This window comes from Molossus molossus, unplaced genomic scaffold, assembly GCF_014108415.1.
Source record: "Molossus molossus isolate mMolMol1 unplaced genomic scaffold, mMolMol1.p scaffold_m16_p_17, whole genome shotgun sequence".
In the NCBI taxonomy this organism is placed as follows: Eukaryota; Metazoa; Chordata; class Mammalia; order Chiroptera; family Molossidae; genus Molossus; species Molossus molossus.
In genome coordinates this window covers 51,804,404-51,819,044 of record NW_023425352.1, presented here as the reverse complement: position 1 = coordinate 51,819,044, position 14,641 = coordinate 51,804,404, and the positions used below count along the sequence as shown (strand labels likewise).

Genomic DNA, 14,641 nt, shown 5'->3' with positions numbered 1-14,641 from the left:
TGACCAGCCTGGGTCACAGAAGGACATGGTCCTGGCAACCCGGCTGGCAGAGGCCAGTGGGAACTCACCGCGGAGCAGGTGTGGTACCCAGTGCCGAAGTCAAAGCGGCACTGCTCGTCCATTGAGTAGTCAATGCCAGGCAGCTCCGGGGGCTGGGGCCAGGCGGGCGCAAAGGGGTCATCAAGGAGACAGTCGTAGGAGCTGCCGGTGAAGACAGGGAGGTGAACCAGGCTGAGGCAGGGTCTCAGGATTCTCAGGGTCTCTGAGCAGAAAGGCCCGCAGAACAGCCCACTGCCCTGCGCTGTGTCTTCCGCCTCGCACAGGGCCTCAGGTCTACCAGCGACTGTGTCTGAGGTGCTCCAGCGAGGGGTTAGGAGCTCAGCCCACGGCTGCCTTCCAGGCCAGCCTTGCCCATGTTAGAGGAACACGCCGTGGCCAAGATTAAGGGCTGATTCACGGACAATTTGAGGGCTCCCTGCACTGAGGGTAAAAAAGAGTCAGCCTGCCACGCAGGGCGCAGGAGGCTGGCTACTGGCCAGCTGCCATGTGAAGTAGTGACAGCATCTCTGCCTGTACCTGCCCCATCCAGATCCACTGTGCCCGTTCCCAGCACTGCGCTCTCAAGTCTAACACTTGTCCTGGGCCACCACGTCCCTGGAGGCCCAGGTGCTAATCAGCAAAGCTTTGAATCGAGTGTGCTTCAGAGGTAGCACGGCATGGGAAGGGAGGTCACTTGGGGTAGATGAAGCGGCAGGCTGTGAGCTCCCCCATCCTGGCCCCCAAGGTGGAGGTGACCTACGGGAGGTAGCGGCTGAGCTCCAGCTTGCTGCAACGGGACCAGTGGAAGCGGTGGAAGGCGGCCTGCACCAGGGGCGCCATGACGCTGCCCAGGCCGGTCTCATCTGCACAGCCATTCCCCTGACCATCGTGCTCCATGCCGAGCCTAGGGGTTGGGGGAGGAGAGAGGAGGCTCGAGGCATGCCACAGGAGCCCACCCCAGGGAAGACAGGCAGGTGGCCAGCAATGGGAGACCCTGGTGTGACCAGGCTTCAGACTGTGCCTCCTGGCCTCAGTTTCCCAACCAGGCAGTGGGGAGGACCACCTCTCGGATGGAAGCTGAGGCCCTACTCTGCCCCTCAATAGGGCCAGACTCATTCTTCCCTGAGCGCCTTCTCCTGCTGTTCTCTACTCCCAGACGCTGCCTCCTCAAACCCTACCCACATCTTCGCAGCGTCCGTGGCCAGCTCAAGCCCCATTCCTGCCCAGGACACCCTCCCTGGCCGCCCGGCCCCTGGGCAGACCTCACACAGCAGAAGCCACCTACACCACCCTTAACAGCTCGAATGCCATAAGCTAGCTCCCCTCCAGGCCCAAGGCCTTCGAGTGCAAGGCCAGCCGCATGCAGTTCTGTTCAACCTCGTACTGCGTCCCTCTGCGCCGCCCTCCGATTCTCCGGGGCCCCACAGGACTTAGCGCAGAACTTTGCCCCTACCATAGGACAGTTCCAATTTCAAAGTTTTCTCTTTACACTTAATCTTTAACGCCAAAGCCCAAAGGTTCTAAAATTTTAAATACTTCCAAGTGGCTCCATGGGGCCGTGACCACCAGACACATGGTTCTTAGGCTTGACCTTGTCTCTCCCCATGGAGGGGGCTCTGCCAGGGAAGAGTGGACATTCCTGCCCCTCCCCACCCCCAAAAGGAAGACTCCTGGCTCTGGAATGTGTGGAACCATTGACTTCCAGGGACCTCAGAAGTGGCCCTGGTGTCAGCCTCTAGTTGCAGATGAGGGAACCAAGGCCCAGAGAGTAGGAGCCACCTACCTAGTGAGGCGCAGAGCTGGGATGAAATCGGCACGGCCTCCTGTGCCGACGAGGTTGATGCCGAGAGGAGCACAGGGACAGTGCACAGCACACCCACCCCCTGGGCGGGCCCGGGCGGGCCCACCCCTCTCCTCCCCGTGTCCCTCAGACTGCAGGGAGCAGCCCTCGCTCTGCGTGTGGGCTGGCGCGTGTCCCTGTGGACGGACAAGGCTGGGAAACACGATGGCACATGTGTGTCACCATCTGACACCTCGGACAGAAGCTTATTCTCTGTCTCCCAGCACTGCAGCGTCCTGCGTGCTGCTCTGTCCTGTTCGCCGCTGAGGCCCCCTTCCTAGAACTGGGCCTGGCACACGGCAGGTACTCAAGAAATACTGGGTGAGTGAATGAACGAGTATGCTCTCTACAGACCCAGGCTCAAGGTCAAGCAGGCCAGCCCGCAGCTGGCGGGCGGCCCATGTCTGAGCGCCCTTTAGGGGCTCAGGCCAGCGCTCAGGGTGTGCTGAGCCCCGGGTGGGACAGGTCTCAGAAGAGCCTCAAGGTGCGGCCAGGACAGAGGCTACAGACTGCCCGGTACGCTGACCACAGCCTATGGATGCGACACCGCCAGTGCCCTGCCCAGAAACAGGGCCACGTCTAGTCCCCATCACCACAGGTTAGGGCTGGGACTAAGGCGGGCCCAGAACTGTGCCTGGCCCTGGGCTCCCCCCCCACCGGGGCAGAGCCTCCCTGGGACTGAAGCCCGAGCTGGGGCAGAGCTCCCGCACCGCAGACCTCCTCAGAGCTGGGCGCAGCCGCCCTCTTGGCGCACTTACACATGACCAGTCTCGTGGGCCACCACGAAGGCAGAAGAGAAGCCGTCCTCGTGGTTGAGGGCACAGCTTCTCAGAGGGTGGCACATGCCAGTGACAGGGGCATACCCTGTGGGAGGAGAGAGGGCGGAGACAGTGGCTCACCGTGAGGTAAGAGGCGCCGGTCTGGGCCCAGCAGTCCCACAGGGACATCCTCCGCCGACATGGCTAGAGGGTCCCTGGAGTGAGAGCGCCCTTGTAAAGTCCCACCCGCAGCACAGCATCCTGGGCCCAGCTGCCCCGTGTCCTCAGGCTGCACGGCTTCCCTCCTGGCCCGCGCCCTCCCTGCGCCTGCTGGCCCCCCTCCAAACCAGGCCGTGGGGTTTCCAGATGGGCCCAGACCTGCTCATGCCCCACTTCCACGGCCCTCCAGCCAGCCAGTCAGTTAATCAGTCCCAAATAAGCCTTTTTGTAAAATGTGGGAATAGGGGGCAGCACTGTGTTATATTCTATGGAGAAAACAGAGGAATCCGGTTCACACCCCTCACCCCCCCCACACATTAACGAGCAGATGGCTTAGCAGGCACACGGGGTTAGAGGTTAGCTTAGGTGTGGTCTGCAGGGCCAGAGTTCAAGGAGCACGGGCACAGTGCAGGGGTGATCGGGGAAGAGGCGACAGGAGAGTGCTCCTGCCCGAGCCTGCATCTGCCAGACTGCTCGGCCGTCTTCAGAACAGCTGAAGAGCTTCCTGCTTGAGAGTTTGGGGGGCTAGTGATAATGGATGAGAGGCTGCAGTGGGGAGGGGTTCCTGGGCCTCCACTGTCCTGAAGGTCTGAGACATGCTCTACATGGGGTGCAGGTACACACATGTACAGGTGTCCGTGTATATGTGCATGTGTCTGTATGCGTAGTGTGTGTCTGTGTGTGCATGTGTGCACGTGTCTGTGTTGTTTGCATGTATCCCTGTACGTGTGTATCTCTGTGTGTTTATATATGTGCAAACCCACATTTGGGACTTGAGGGGTTCAGACAAGGAGGCCTTTGGGCAGAGGCAAGGCTGGCTGACTCGCTTCCAGCATCAAACCAGAAAAGCCGGGAAATCCCTCAACTCGGAGCCTAGACATCCAGGCTGAGTCTCAGACCTGCCTCCTCTCCACTGTGGGACATGGGCAAGTCTCGTCACCACCCCGTGCCTCAGCTTCCCCTTAAGGAAAACTGGGGGTAGTCAGAGCTTCATGAGTTTGCAGAGTGCTTACAGCCACACTCTCAGACAGTCCTGTACCCGTTGGCCTGTTCAGCAGCCCTGGGATGGAGAAAGGCAAATGCTGGCCCTGGCCGGTTTGGCTCAGCGGTTAGAGCGTCGACATGCGGTCCTGAGAGACCCGGGTTTGGTTCCCGCTAAGGGCGCGTACCTCGGTTGCAGTTTGTCCCCAGCCCTGGTCGGTCGTGCGGGTGGCAGCCACTCGATGTGTTCCTTTCACATCGATGTTTCTCTCTCTCTCTCTATCCCTCTCTCTCCCTCCCACTCTACCTGAACAAAAAAATGGGAAAATGTCCTCGGGTGAGGATAAAAAAAAAGAAAGGCAAATGCTGTGATTTTCCCCAGGCGGCAGTTGGGAGACCCCAGGGAGATGCACATGAGCCTGGACCACTGGGCTAGAGAGGCGTGCAGCTGCAGGCAGAACATGGACTTCCTTTCCAAATTCCACTCGAGCACCTCCAGGTGCCCACGACCTGCCATGAGGACAGAGGACTACAGTGTGGGCAGAAGCATCCTGGGATCACTGAGGGTCTTCAAAAAGCCGGGCTCTGGGATGGTGAGCACAGAGCCACCTGCAGGCTCGACCAAGACAGCAGGGACCAGAGTGGGACCCTTTTACTTCTCCTGGTCCTCAGGAAATCATTGCAGAGCTGGTCCACCTGTCCCTCCAGGACCTGTCTCCAAAGTCCCACGGACCTCTCTGCTGACAGAGAACCCTACGCCTCCCAGGGGTGGCCCCAGAGCGAGCACAGCCCGAGCCTCTGCCCTGCAGCTGCACACACCTGGCCAAGGCAAGTACAGTACCTTGCATACCTGAGGGCCCAAAGTCCTGCCGGGTGAGGAAGATGACGTGGTCGTGGTGCTCTGCATGGCCGGGGTCCTGGCGCTGCTGAGAGTGTGCCCAGCGACACACCTGCTCCAGGCTTCGAGAGGGGTTCCCACGCTCAATCAGGCTCAGGGACTGTGGGGCCAGACAGTATCAACAGCAGAGTGGTCGGTCGGGGCCCCCAGACCACAGTGGGTACCCGGTGCTCCCCTCCCACTGGCGGAGGAGACCACTGAGGCCCACAGGACTGCAGTGCCTGTCCCAAGGTCACTAGCTGTCCCAAGGTCGTGGACTCTGGTGCTGCTGGCACACAGCCCTCCTACTTTAGGGAATGCTCATGTGCCAAGCCTGTGTGGGGACACCTGTCTGCTAAGAACTGGACACACATTATCTCTAATCCCTCAGCTAACCGTTCTGAGCATTTCCTCTAATATGTTTGTTGTCTTATTTAATCTTCACAACAGCCCCTGGAGGAAAATTTGGCTGTTACCCCTATTTGGGGGAGAATAAGCAACTAGTCTAAGAGGGCAGAGCCCAGGCCCCCAGGTCCAACCACAGCAGGGCTTGTCTTTCGCACAGCCCCTCTCTAAGCCCTACTTTCCCCGTGGACTCCTCAAGGAGAGGGACCGTCAGCTGTAAGGATGCAGGACTGTCCATGTATCAGCCTGGAGGGAACCCAGAAGTCCCTGCTCACCACCCCCAATGCCTCTGCCACAGAAGCCTCAATTTTAATGGTCTCAGAGTTCTGATTCTGGAGACAAAATGTTCCCTAGGTACTGTCCCCTTCCCTGACACTGTGGCCGGGACAAAGCACTGGCCCACACCCCTTCTCCCTCCAAGCCCTGCCTGCGGACAAGGGGGCTTACCTGTCGGTAGCCGACCATGATCAAGCGGACAAGGGCAATGTTGATGTGGGTCCCCAGGGACTCGTCATGGTAAATCTCATTCACCTGCAAGGAGAGGAGTGTGCAGTTTTAGGGGACACAACATTCACTGAAGGCCTGCTACGTGACAGGTACGGGGCCGTGCACCTGACACACCTTACCCCATTGCCTCTCCACCATGGCCCTTGTCAGGCATTCTTACCCCTACTTTAGAGATGAAGAAACTGAGGCCGAGAGAGGAAAAATGACCTGCCCGAGGCCATGCAGCAAACAGCTGCAGAGCTGGGACTCCAATTCTAATTCCAACTGTGAGTTCTCTTCTCAAAGCTCAAGTGCGAGAGGCCTGGTCTCAAACTCAGCCACTCTGATGAAGGCTCTTCCCACGTCTCTGAAGAACCCTTCCGGAAAAGTCATCTGGGTCAGGTCGCTCATTCTCACATCCCGTGCACCTTCCCCACGGCCCCTGGAGTCACCTGTCTGCCCTGCCGTGCCCGGGCACGCCTCCAGGGCAAACCCCGGGAAGTGCTCCAGGACTGCGGACCCGCAGCAGCAGCATCACATGGAAGCTCGTTAGAAACACAGCCTCGGCCCCCCTGCATTTGAACACGACCACCATGCTTCTCAGGCAGCAAGATGGAGCAGCACTGCACTGGACAGCTCCCTTGTCCCACAGCCCAGCGACCCATGGGGCAGGGCTTCCACAGTTGATTTAAAAACAAGCGGTCCTCTCCACGCCCCCGTTCTCCCCATGAACTCTGTCTCCCCATGCCCTTCAGCTCATGAGCAAAGTAACCAGCTACAACGCACAGAGGGACCGCTGTCCACCAAATGGAGAAGTATAGCGAGGCCAACCCTACATGTGAGAGTACCTTGGGAGGGGAAAGCCAGGAGGGCGACTGGAGGCCTGCTCCTTGCTGACACACCCCTCCCAAGTCGGCCAAGGACAGGGCCAGGCTGTGGGGCAGGGCTGCCGCAGCAAAAGCTGCAGGCGTGGCAGAGGCCCCGCCCACTCTCCCAGGGCCCAGACCTGGCAGCGGCCCCAACTCCTGAGCATGCAGACTCGAGAGCTGTGAGTCTAGGCTTCCACCAGGCTGCCTGGCATCGTGTCTGGACCCAACCGAGATCAAAGACAATCTCCCACTGTGGGACAGCAGGTCCCCCAAAACCCCACCACAGGGAATGACCGATGAGGGGTGCTTCCTTTCACCCTCCTCTCCTCCCCAGCAGGAGCACAGGCATCAGGGAAGCAAAGTGCCCAAATGCATAAGGATCCTAGAACCCCTGGGTAGAGAGTATGGGATCCAATCAGCCACACACACATTTTCTCCCTAACAGAATTCCAAGCTAAGGATTCTTCACTGACCTGCAGAAATGATCACTGATCTGCAAGAGAATGACCCTTATAACCCCGACATCTCAGTCCTCCAACACTGGAACACAACACGGCCTTCCTTCCACTGGGGGGTGGGTCCATGTCTCAGCCCCCGGACGGGCCTTGTAGGCAGGCAGACCAAGGATGAGGTCATGGGCAACCCACGCTCTACACAGACGCATCTGTGCCCCACGTATGCACGTGTAAACCCACCAGTCACCCAGGGGCAGGGTAAGAGACAGGTCACCAGGATACTTTGTGGTGGTGGGGGGGCACATCTGCCTTCAGAAGTACCCTGAGCCATTACCTTCCTGCCTTCATCTCTCTCCAAAGTGGACCAGGCACATGGCTGCCAGAATGCTGCCGTTGACTCACTTCTGTCCCCGCACCCAGCAGCCCATCGAGGCCTCCGGCGAGCCTGCTCCAGTGGTTGCCGTCTCCACCCCGGGACACAGGGGGCTCCTCACAGTGGTGTTGGGCAGGGGGCAGCTGCACTCTGAGCAGGAGGCGGAACCAGAACCTGAGGGTCCAACACTGGCGGCGGGTCCAGTCTCCTGACTGCACTTCCCACTCCCAGGCCTCGGGAATAACGTAAACCCCGAGCCAGCAGAAAACGCACGCACCTGCAGAGGCCACGGGGACTGAGACGACCTGGAGACCAGAGCTTCTGGGGCCAGGCACTGAGCTCGGGGCACGGCCCCTGCACCGAACTCAGGGACTGGGCAACAGAGGTGGGGGTGTGGCCAGGGGAGCCAGAGTGACCCGGTCATGGACCTTTCGAAGGAGATGGGCAGAGGTCTGGTGCAGGGGAGAGGAGGGCCCAGGTCACAGGCAATCAAGGTAACTGAGGCCGACCCCAGGTGACAGGGAATTTCTTCCCAGCCCGTGCTCACACTCTTCTAGGAACAGGGTGCTCTCTGCCGTGAGCCTCCTTCCACGTCCCCGTCCACCTCCTCCACGGGCCTCAGTGTCCCTCCTGAAGCTTCACTGAGCATAGAGGGTGACCCGTCTCTCGGGGACAGAGGGTGACCCGTCTCTCGGGGACAGAGGGTGACCCGTCTCTCGGGGACAGAGGGTGACCCGTCTCTCGGGGACTTCTCTCCAAGTTCATATCAGCCAAAGAGAAAATCTTACAGCAGCCACAGGGAAGGCAGATGACGCAGCAAAGAACCACCACTGGGTTGAGCACGGGCTTTCAGTGGTAACACGGGGAGACACTGAGGTGACGCCATCAAAGCACCAAGATGAAGAAACCGTCAACCTAGAATCCTGGACCCAACAAACCACCTTTTAAGAACCTTGATGAAATGAAGGCAGCATCAAATCTCTTTAAACTGGAACGGTCACAGCGGCCCCATGGAGGGGCTGCAGGAACAGAAGAGGGAAAACGGCTCCAGGGTGGCCCAGGGCACGGGAATGGGTGAATAGTTCTGAGGTTGTGATAGGAGCAGGGTTTAGCAATGAGATAATGTGGTCTTTTCTTATACTAAATAGAGATAATAAAAATAAATAGTCCTATTTTACTCCCTATTTCCCCATTCAAAGTAAAGGTGGGGTTGGCCCTGCCACCCCACGTCCCTGGTCCGGTCGTCTATGAGGCCCTGGCACGCTCATCTGCACACACCCCATCCGCCTTGAGTGGGACCTCAGGGCTGACGTTCAGCTGGAGCTGCCATGAGGCCTTGAACGGGCCAAGGAGGAGGTTGGTCAGGTCCACCATGCCCAACCGGAGCTATGGAAGCTGCCTGGCACACGGGTTCCACCCGCAGCGCCAAGCTGTGCTTGAGCCCAGCTAAGAAATCGGCCAGCGGGAAGCCCAGGCCCGGCCCCGGGAACGCACACGGGCAGCTCCCTCTCGGGCTCCAGCCTGGCTGTGCACCCGAGGCCTGGCTCATCAGCCTCTGCCTCCCAAATGCCGGAGGTGAGGCCAGTGAGGCAGCTTCGGATGGCAGTGGGCACAAGCATGTCAGCCCTAAGACACACCCGCAGACCAGAAAAGAACAGGGCTCTGGTCTCTGCTGCCACGCCTCAGCCAAGCTCAAGGTGGTCTGCCAAGGCCCCCAAGAGAGGGTTGGGCATCGCAAATTGGCCTAGGATGGACACTGGTGTGCACCAGAAAAACAGGCAAAGGTCAGGACTCTCTCTGTCCAGAGGGAGACAAAACCAGAGAAGAAAGTGGATGGCTAGAGAGTGCTGGGTTCGAGGAATGAGCTGCTATTCACGGAACGCGTACTATGTGCCAGGCTTTGCTGTGCTAAGGGCTTTGCATACAATCTCCCGACAACCTATGGAGACAAGAATGATTCCCTTTTCATAGGAGAGATATCTGAGGCTCAGAGAGGTTAAGTAACTTGCCCAGGGCCACCCAGCTGGGAAGTGGGAGGATCAGGATTTGAACTCAGATCTCTGTGACTCCACACAGCTGCTCTCCAGAACCAGCTTCTGTGGCCAGCTGGCTGGGGTGGGCTTTCTCTGGTCTGGGAGAGGGGACGAGGGGTTTACAGTTCAGAGGAGGAAGGCAGCCTGGTCACCTGAGCCCATAAGCCTGGCTCAGCTGACCCCGGCATCAGTGGGCAGAGACAGAAACTGAGCTCCGGGGGCCTGGGGTTTGCCAGGCAGCCCTGGTTGCAGACACTCTGTCTCCCTCAGCACACTGTGCCCTTCGAGCCATATTTCCTCACCGTCACTTCATAAAATGCCATCCCCCTTGTTGGGGTGAGACCCTGAAAGAGGCCTTGTCCTCAAACAGTTTACAGTCTCACTAAGAAGATACGAGCTGCACTGTGAGATCCGAAGAGGGTCCGTGGAGGCCAGGTGGGCAGGCCAAGGGAGTGGGGCCGGTGAGCCTGGGCGGCAGGCCGAGGAGACAGGAGCAGGGCGCCTTCTACGTCGGGGCGGGGAAGGAGCGAACTGCCCGGGGGCCAAGAAGCAGTGGGCAAGGAGGCAGCTCCGCAGGAGAAGGGGCGGAAGGAGAGGCTGACCCTCCTGATGTCTCAACCACATTCTCTGCACTTTCTAGAACTTCCTTACAAATATTCTCCCCTACATGCGCCCCGACTTCTGAATTACACAAAGGCTTTGTGGGGACCAGATGCAGGATGAGGTGGGCTTCCATGTCCAGTAAACAGCAATGCTGTCAGCCAGGGAGTCGTTGCAAGGACCCCTTCCCTGCTCTCCCGAACCCCGCACGGCCAAGCCTCCTGAGGACCTCGTGGTCAAGCCCAGGAAGCAGGAAGAGGGGAGGAGGACTGTTGGGGTGGGAGCTCTAAATCTGTTTTTCTGTCCAAAGGGAGTGTCAGACTGTGGGCGCCTAGGGCAGGAATGCCCTGCTTCTGCCTGAGGCTGGCAGTGGGAGCCAGGCCCCAGTGAGCTCCTGGGAGGGCAACGGCACCTTCCCTGCTAGACCCAGGCAAGGTGGGCTTCTCCTTGGTGGGGCAGGGGAACCCAGACACCCCAAGTTCCCTCATTCCCAGGGAACATTGTTCCTGAGGAGGCAGGAGCAGAATGTCCACCTATTTCTTGACAGGCAGGTCTCAAACAGGGAGGGACAGTCCTGAGAAAGCGAGACCCTGGGGTCTTAAGACCACCCTGTGCTCAAACAGGAAAGAGCACAGGCTGTCATCTCAGGGCTGCTCGGCCCGCACCTCCCTGCATCACCCCACCGAACCCTCCTAGCACCTGCCAGAGGGGAGTACTACCCCTTCTTTTCTTTTAACTGACAGTCTTGTAAGTTCAGAACAGCTGTAGACTTACAGAAGGGCCGCAAGGACAGCACAGAGGGTCCCTGCACGCACTGGGCGCGGTCGCCAGCTCCCCCCGTTATTACCACCCGCCATGACTACGGAACACTTGTCGCAACCTGTGAACCAATACTGAGCATTACTGTTAACTAAAGCTCGTATTTAATTCAGGTTTCCCTCCCTTTGCCCTAATGTCCTTTGGGGGGCGGGGGGGGCTCTGGGATCCCATCATATCTCCTTTGACTGCTCCAGGCTGCTTCTCTTTTCTGATGTTTCTCAAACTTTCTGGGTTTTGATGCCCTAAGCAGTACTGGTTAGGTACTGGTAGACTGTCCTTTGATTTGGGTACGGCTGATGTTTTCCTCGCGGGTAGACAGGGGTTGTGGGTTTGGGGGAAACAGAAGGGGTGAAGCGCCATTCCCATCACATATGATGGTGTGATCACCTGCTGAGAGCGTCTGCCAGGTTCTCCACTGTGGAGTTACTCTCGTCCCTTCCCCCCTGTCCTTGCTGTGCTCCTGGAAAAAAGCCACTCACACAGCCCACACTCCAGGAGTGAGGAACCGAAGTCAATCTCCTGGAGAGCAGAGTCTCCCTCGGTTACTTGGAATTATCTGCACAGGAGGTTCGCTTCTTCTCCCCTATCGACTTATTTATCCGGTTATTTATGTATCAGCATTTATGTATCAGTATAGACTTGTGGATATTTATTTTATAATTCAATGTATAATTCAATGTTCCATTATTTATTTTGTTGCTCAAATTGTCCCAGCTTTGGCCACTGGGAGCTTCTTCAGTTGGCTCTTGTGTCCCTTTGACATGCCCCATCATTTTTGGTTTGTTGATCTCTGTTTTTGAGCATGTCCTTACTTTCTGACACTACAAGGTGCTCAGCTTGGACCTCCCCTGCCCCATTCTAGAGGCAGCCATTCCTCCAAGGAGCACAGTCCATGATCTCTGTCCTCATGGTCAGAAAAGCAGCCCAAGTCATGGAGGAGCTGCCTAAGGACAGCAACCACGGTCAGAGTCCAGGCCCAGCCTCTGCTCGTGCGCCTTCCCTGGACACTCAATGCCCTTGGACCTGGGCAGAATGGGGGCAGCACTGCTAGAAGGCACAGGGGAATGGCCGCAATGACCTCCCCCTGCCCCTTCTCAGTCCCAGACACTGGGACCAGCCCTTCTGTCTCCCCAGCCCTGACTCTTCTAAAAACAGGGCATGTGGTGACTGCAGTCCAGGTACCTGAGACGCACAGTGCAGTTCACGACTCTAAGCCCTCTATGACTGCGGTAGACCAGGTGGCCGGAATAGTGTGTTGTCACTCCTTATGCAAGCAAGAACCTTCTGTTGTTATTCCTGGTGGTTTCTCAGGACAACCAAAACCCCTCGACATGACAGACAGTGAGTCATTTAGGGACCATCTGAGGAAGGAACGTGAGTCCTGGTTGTCTAAAAACCGCCATTGCCATCTTCCGGGAAGATCAAAAAGGCACCCACATCAAAGCCTGCAGTATGGGAGCCCTTGGCTGGGCAGGACTCCAGAGAAAAGAGTGGAGGACTCAGCAGCACCCCATGCTCTTGATGGCACAGGGACAACACCGTGCAGAAAAGCACAGACTCTGATGGCTCTTTGCTGAAAGTGACTTGGATGCGTAATACTCTGAATGTGAAGAATTTGGGGGAATACCTTACTTTCTCATGCTGTCATATGTATGTACATACGAGAGTAATTGCTGATAAAAATCAAAGTCTAAATAAGGCAAAAAGAGTTCTTCTGATGAGTACAAATAAAAATGCAAGTGATACAAAAACCACATCAGAATTCAGTTGGCAACACTTTTCCTCAAGTACACAAAATAAATCAAGACTCACAATCAGTGGGCTCTTAGACTCGATGAAATATGCTAAGAATGTGTTCACACATGGGTATGAACTCCTCTGTACACACACTTAATTTGTTGTGGTACATGCAGGAGTATGCATCTATGCATACACATCTGTGTTACACATGGGTGACTAGACGTGTGCACATGTGTATACATGTGTGAACACATGTTCTACATGTGTGCATGCACGTACTGTGTGCAGGTGCATATCAGCAATTATTGCCGTCTTCATCCTGGGATCTGCCCTCCCCAGGCCCTCAGGGGTTGACCTACACAGCAGCCAGAACGGAGCCCTGGTTTCACCTGGGTTGGGACACTGAGACCTCACCAGAGTGCCACACTCACTCACGCGCCACACGGGCAGGCCCTGGCTCTGAGCTCCCCGTGAGATCTCAGAGGCTGACTGTTCTCTGGGAGGTGGGAGGAGGGTGTTGAACTTCCTGACTCCTTTCTCAGTTGCCACAGGCTCAGCTATTCCATCCTCTCCCCACAAGTTCACGATCGTGGCCCCGTATTGCAAAGGGCTGGTGTAGGCTCCAGGTAAGCACTTCGAGCTGCCTTCTAACCAGCACACCTCTTCGAGGTGTGGCTCTCTCTCTGGGGCTCCCGGAGCCTGCACGCTGGCCAGGGTGGTTCTGGGACCAGCTACTCAGCCCACCTCGCACCCAGGCTGTTTGCCAGGGTGGTTCCAGAGCGCACAGGAACAGACTGCACAGCCCAACAGAGTGCCTTTCACCAGTCCACAATGCTCAGCATTTATCCCTCACCACCCATTCCCAAACGGCAGCAGCCCTGATGTCCCAGGTCAGCCTGCCGTGCATAAGGAGAGGCAGCATGGAGGTCTGGAGAGGGCAGCTCACCCCCGTAAGCCAGCGCTCCTCTCCTGGGTGTGGGCACACCCCCCTCGCACAGGCCCGAGACGGAAGGTGAGCAAATGTCAACGGGGCCTCTGTCGGTTCAGAACTACTACTTCCCACTGCGGGAGCTGAGGAGCGGCCCCTCAGATCACCCCAGGAATCGGATTTGGGGAGTCTGACCAATGTGTCTAGTGTGATGCTGGGCACGAAAGTGCTTTGTGGCCCGTAAAGCTCTCGTCACACATGAGGGGTACTCATCATTCCGTCTCTCCTGCCAGGATCCCAGCAAGCAGCCTTTTGTGCCGGACACTGTTCTCTGCCCAGGGGCTTTGCTCTGAAAAGCTGTGGCAACCGGAGCTAACACCATCGGGCAGGGTTCTCGGCCAGACCGTGAAGGACACTTTGGCACTGGAGATCCTGTACACGGCCGGTGTTTGGCAGCACCCCTGGCCTCCCCCACTAGATGCCAGTAGCAGCCACCCCCTCCAGCTGTGATAACCAAAGCATATCTCCAACCCCCCAAGTGCCCCCTGGGTAGCAAAGCTGCCCTCAGTCAAGAACCACTGCCTTAAAGCAAGTGAATTTTTGCTTTGTTTTGGGGGGTCTCTGAGTGCCCTGAAAGCAGTGGGGAGCTTTATAGGGAAAAAACGAAAGAAGAGAGAGAACCAAACAGAGAGGGAGGAGGGCGTGCCCATCGGGAAACAGGGCTGAGCTGCTCTGGGGCTCGCGGGCCCCGAAAGGAAAGGTCCGGCACAGCAACGTTCTCCGATAGGAGGAAAGCCGTTTCTGCGCTACTCGAGGGGCCTTTATGAGGGATATTGGACACGTTATGTGCGTACAGAATGCCACCCTCCCAGGCTGAGGACACCAAGGTTCTGCTCTGATAGCCATCTGTACCCAGACCTCCCAGGTCTGGAGGGGGCACCAAACTCTTCCAGGCAGGACACCTGGGAGGCCTCAGTGCTCCCAGGGGCCCCGAGGTGGGTCAGAGCCGGTAGGGCCCTTGCAGAGGCACCAGCCGATGTCTCCCCACAGCCAAGCCGACCCTTTGTAGTGTCAACCAGCGGGGTGGGGTGAGGAGCTGGGTCGCCAGGAGCGCATCACCCACACAGATGGGCTGCCAAGAGGGTCAGGCTGCAGGCGGCTCCGTGAGGCCCGCAGAAAGGCTTCTTTGTCTCTCCTCGCCTCCTTCTGCTCCAGCTCC

General features: G+C 57.7%; 1 protein-coding gene across 2 annotated transcripts in view; it reads right to left on the bottom strand.

The window, feature by feature from the left end:
- Positions 1–14,641, bottom strand: part of ADAMTS14 (ADAM metallopeptidase with thrombospondin type 1 motif 14) — a 75,676-nt gene that overhangs the window by 22,719 nt on the left and 38,316 nt on the right. Inside the window, exons 5-9 of one of the 2 annotated variants that reach the window (XM_036265288.1) lie at positions 5,567–5,650; positions 4,688–4,835; positions 2,638–2,743; positions 800–943; positions 69–201 (exon numbers count right to left, since the gene is read on the bottom strand). In XM_036265288.1, the coding sequence (XP_036121181.1) occupies positions 69–201; positions 800–943; positions 2,638–2,743; positions 4,688–4,835; positions 5,567–5,650 (615 nt within the window). Of the gene's footprint in view, positions 1–68; positions 202–799; positions 944–2,637; positions 2,744–4,678; positions 4,836–5,566; positions 5,651–14,641 lie in introns of both variants that reach the window. The other variant, XM_036265287.1, reaches the window with a different exon arrangement.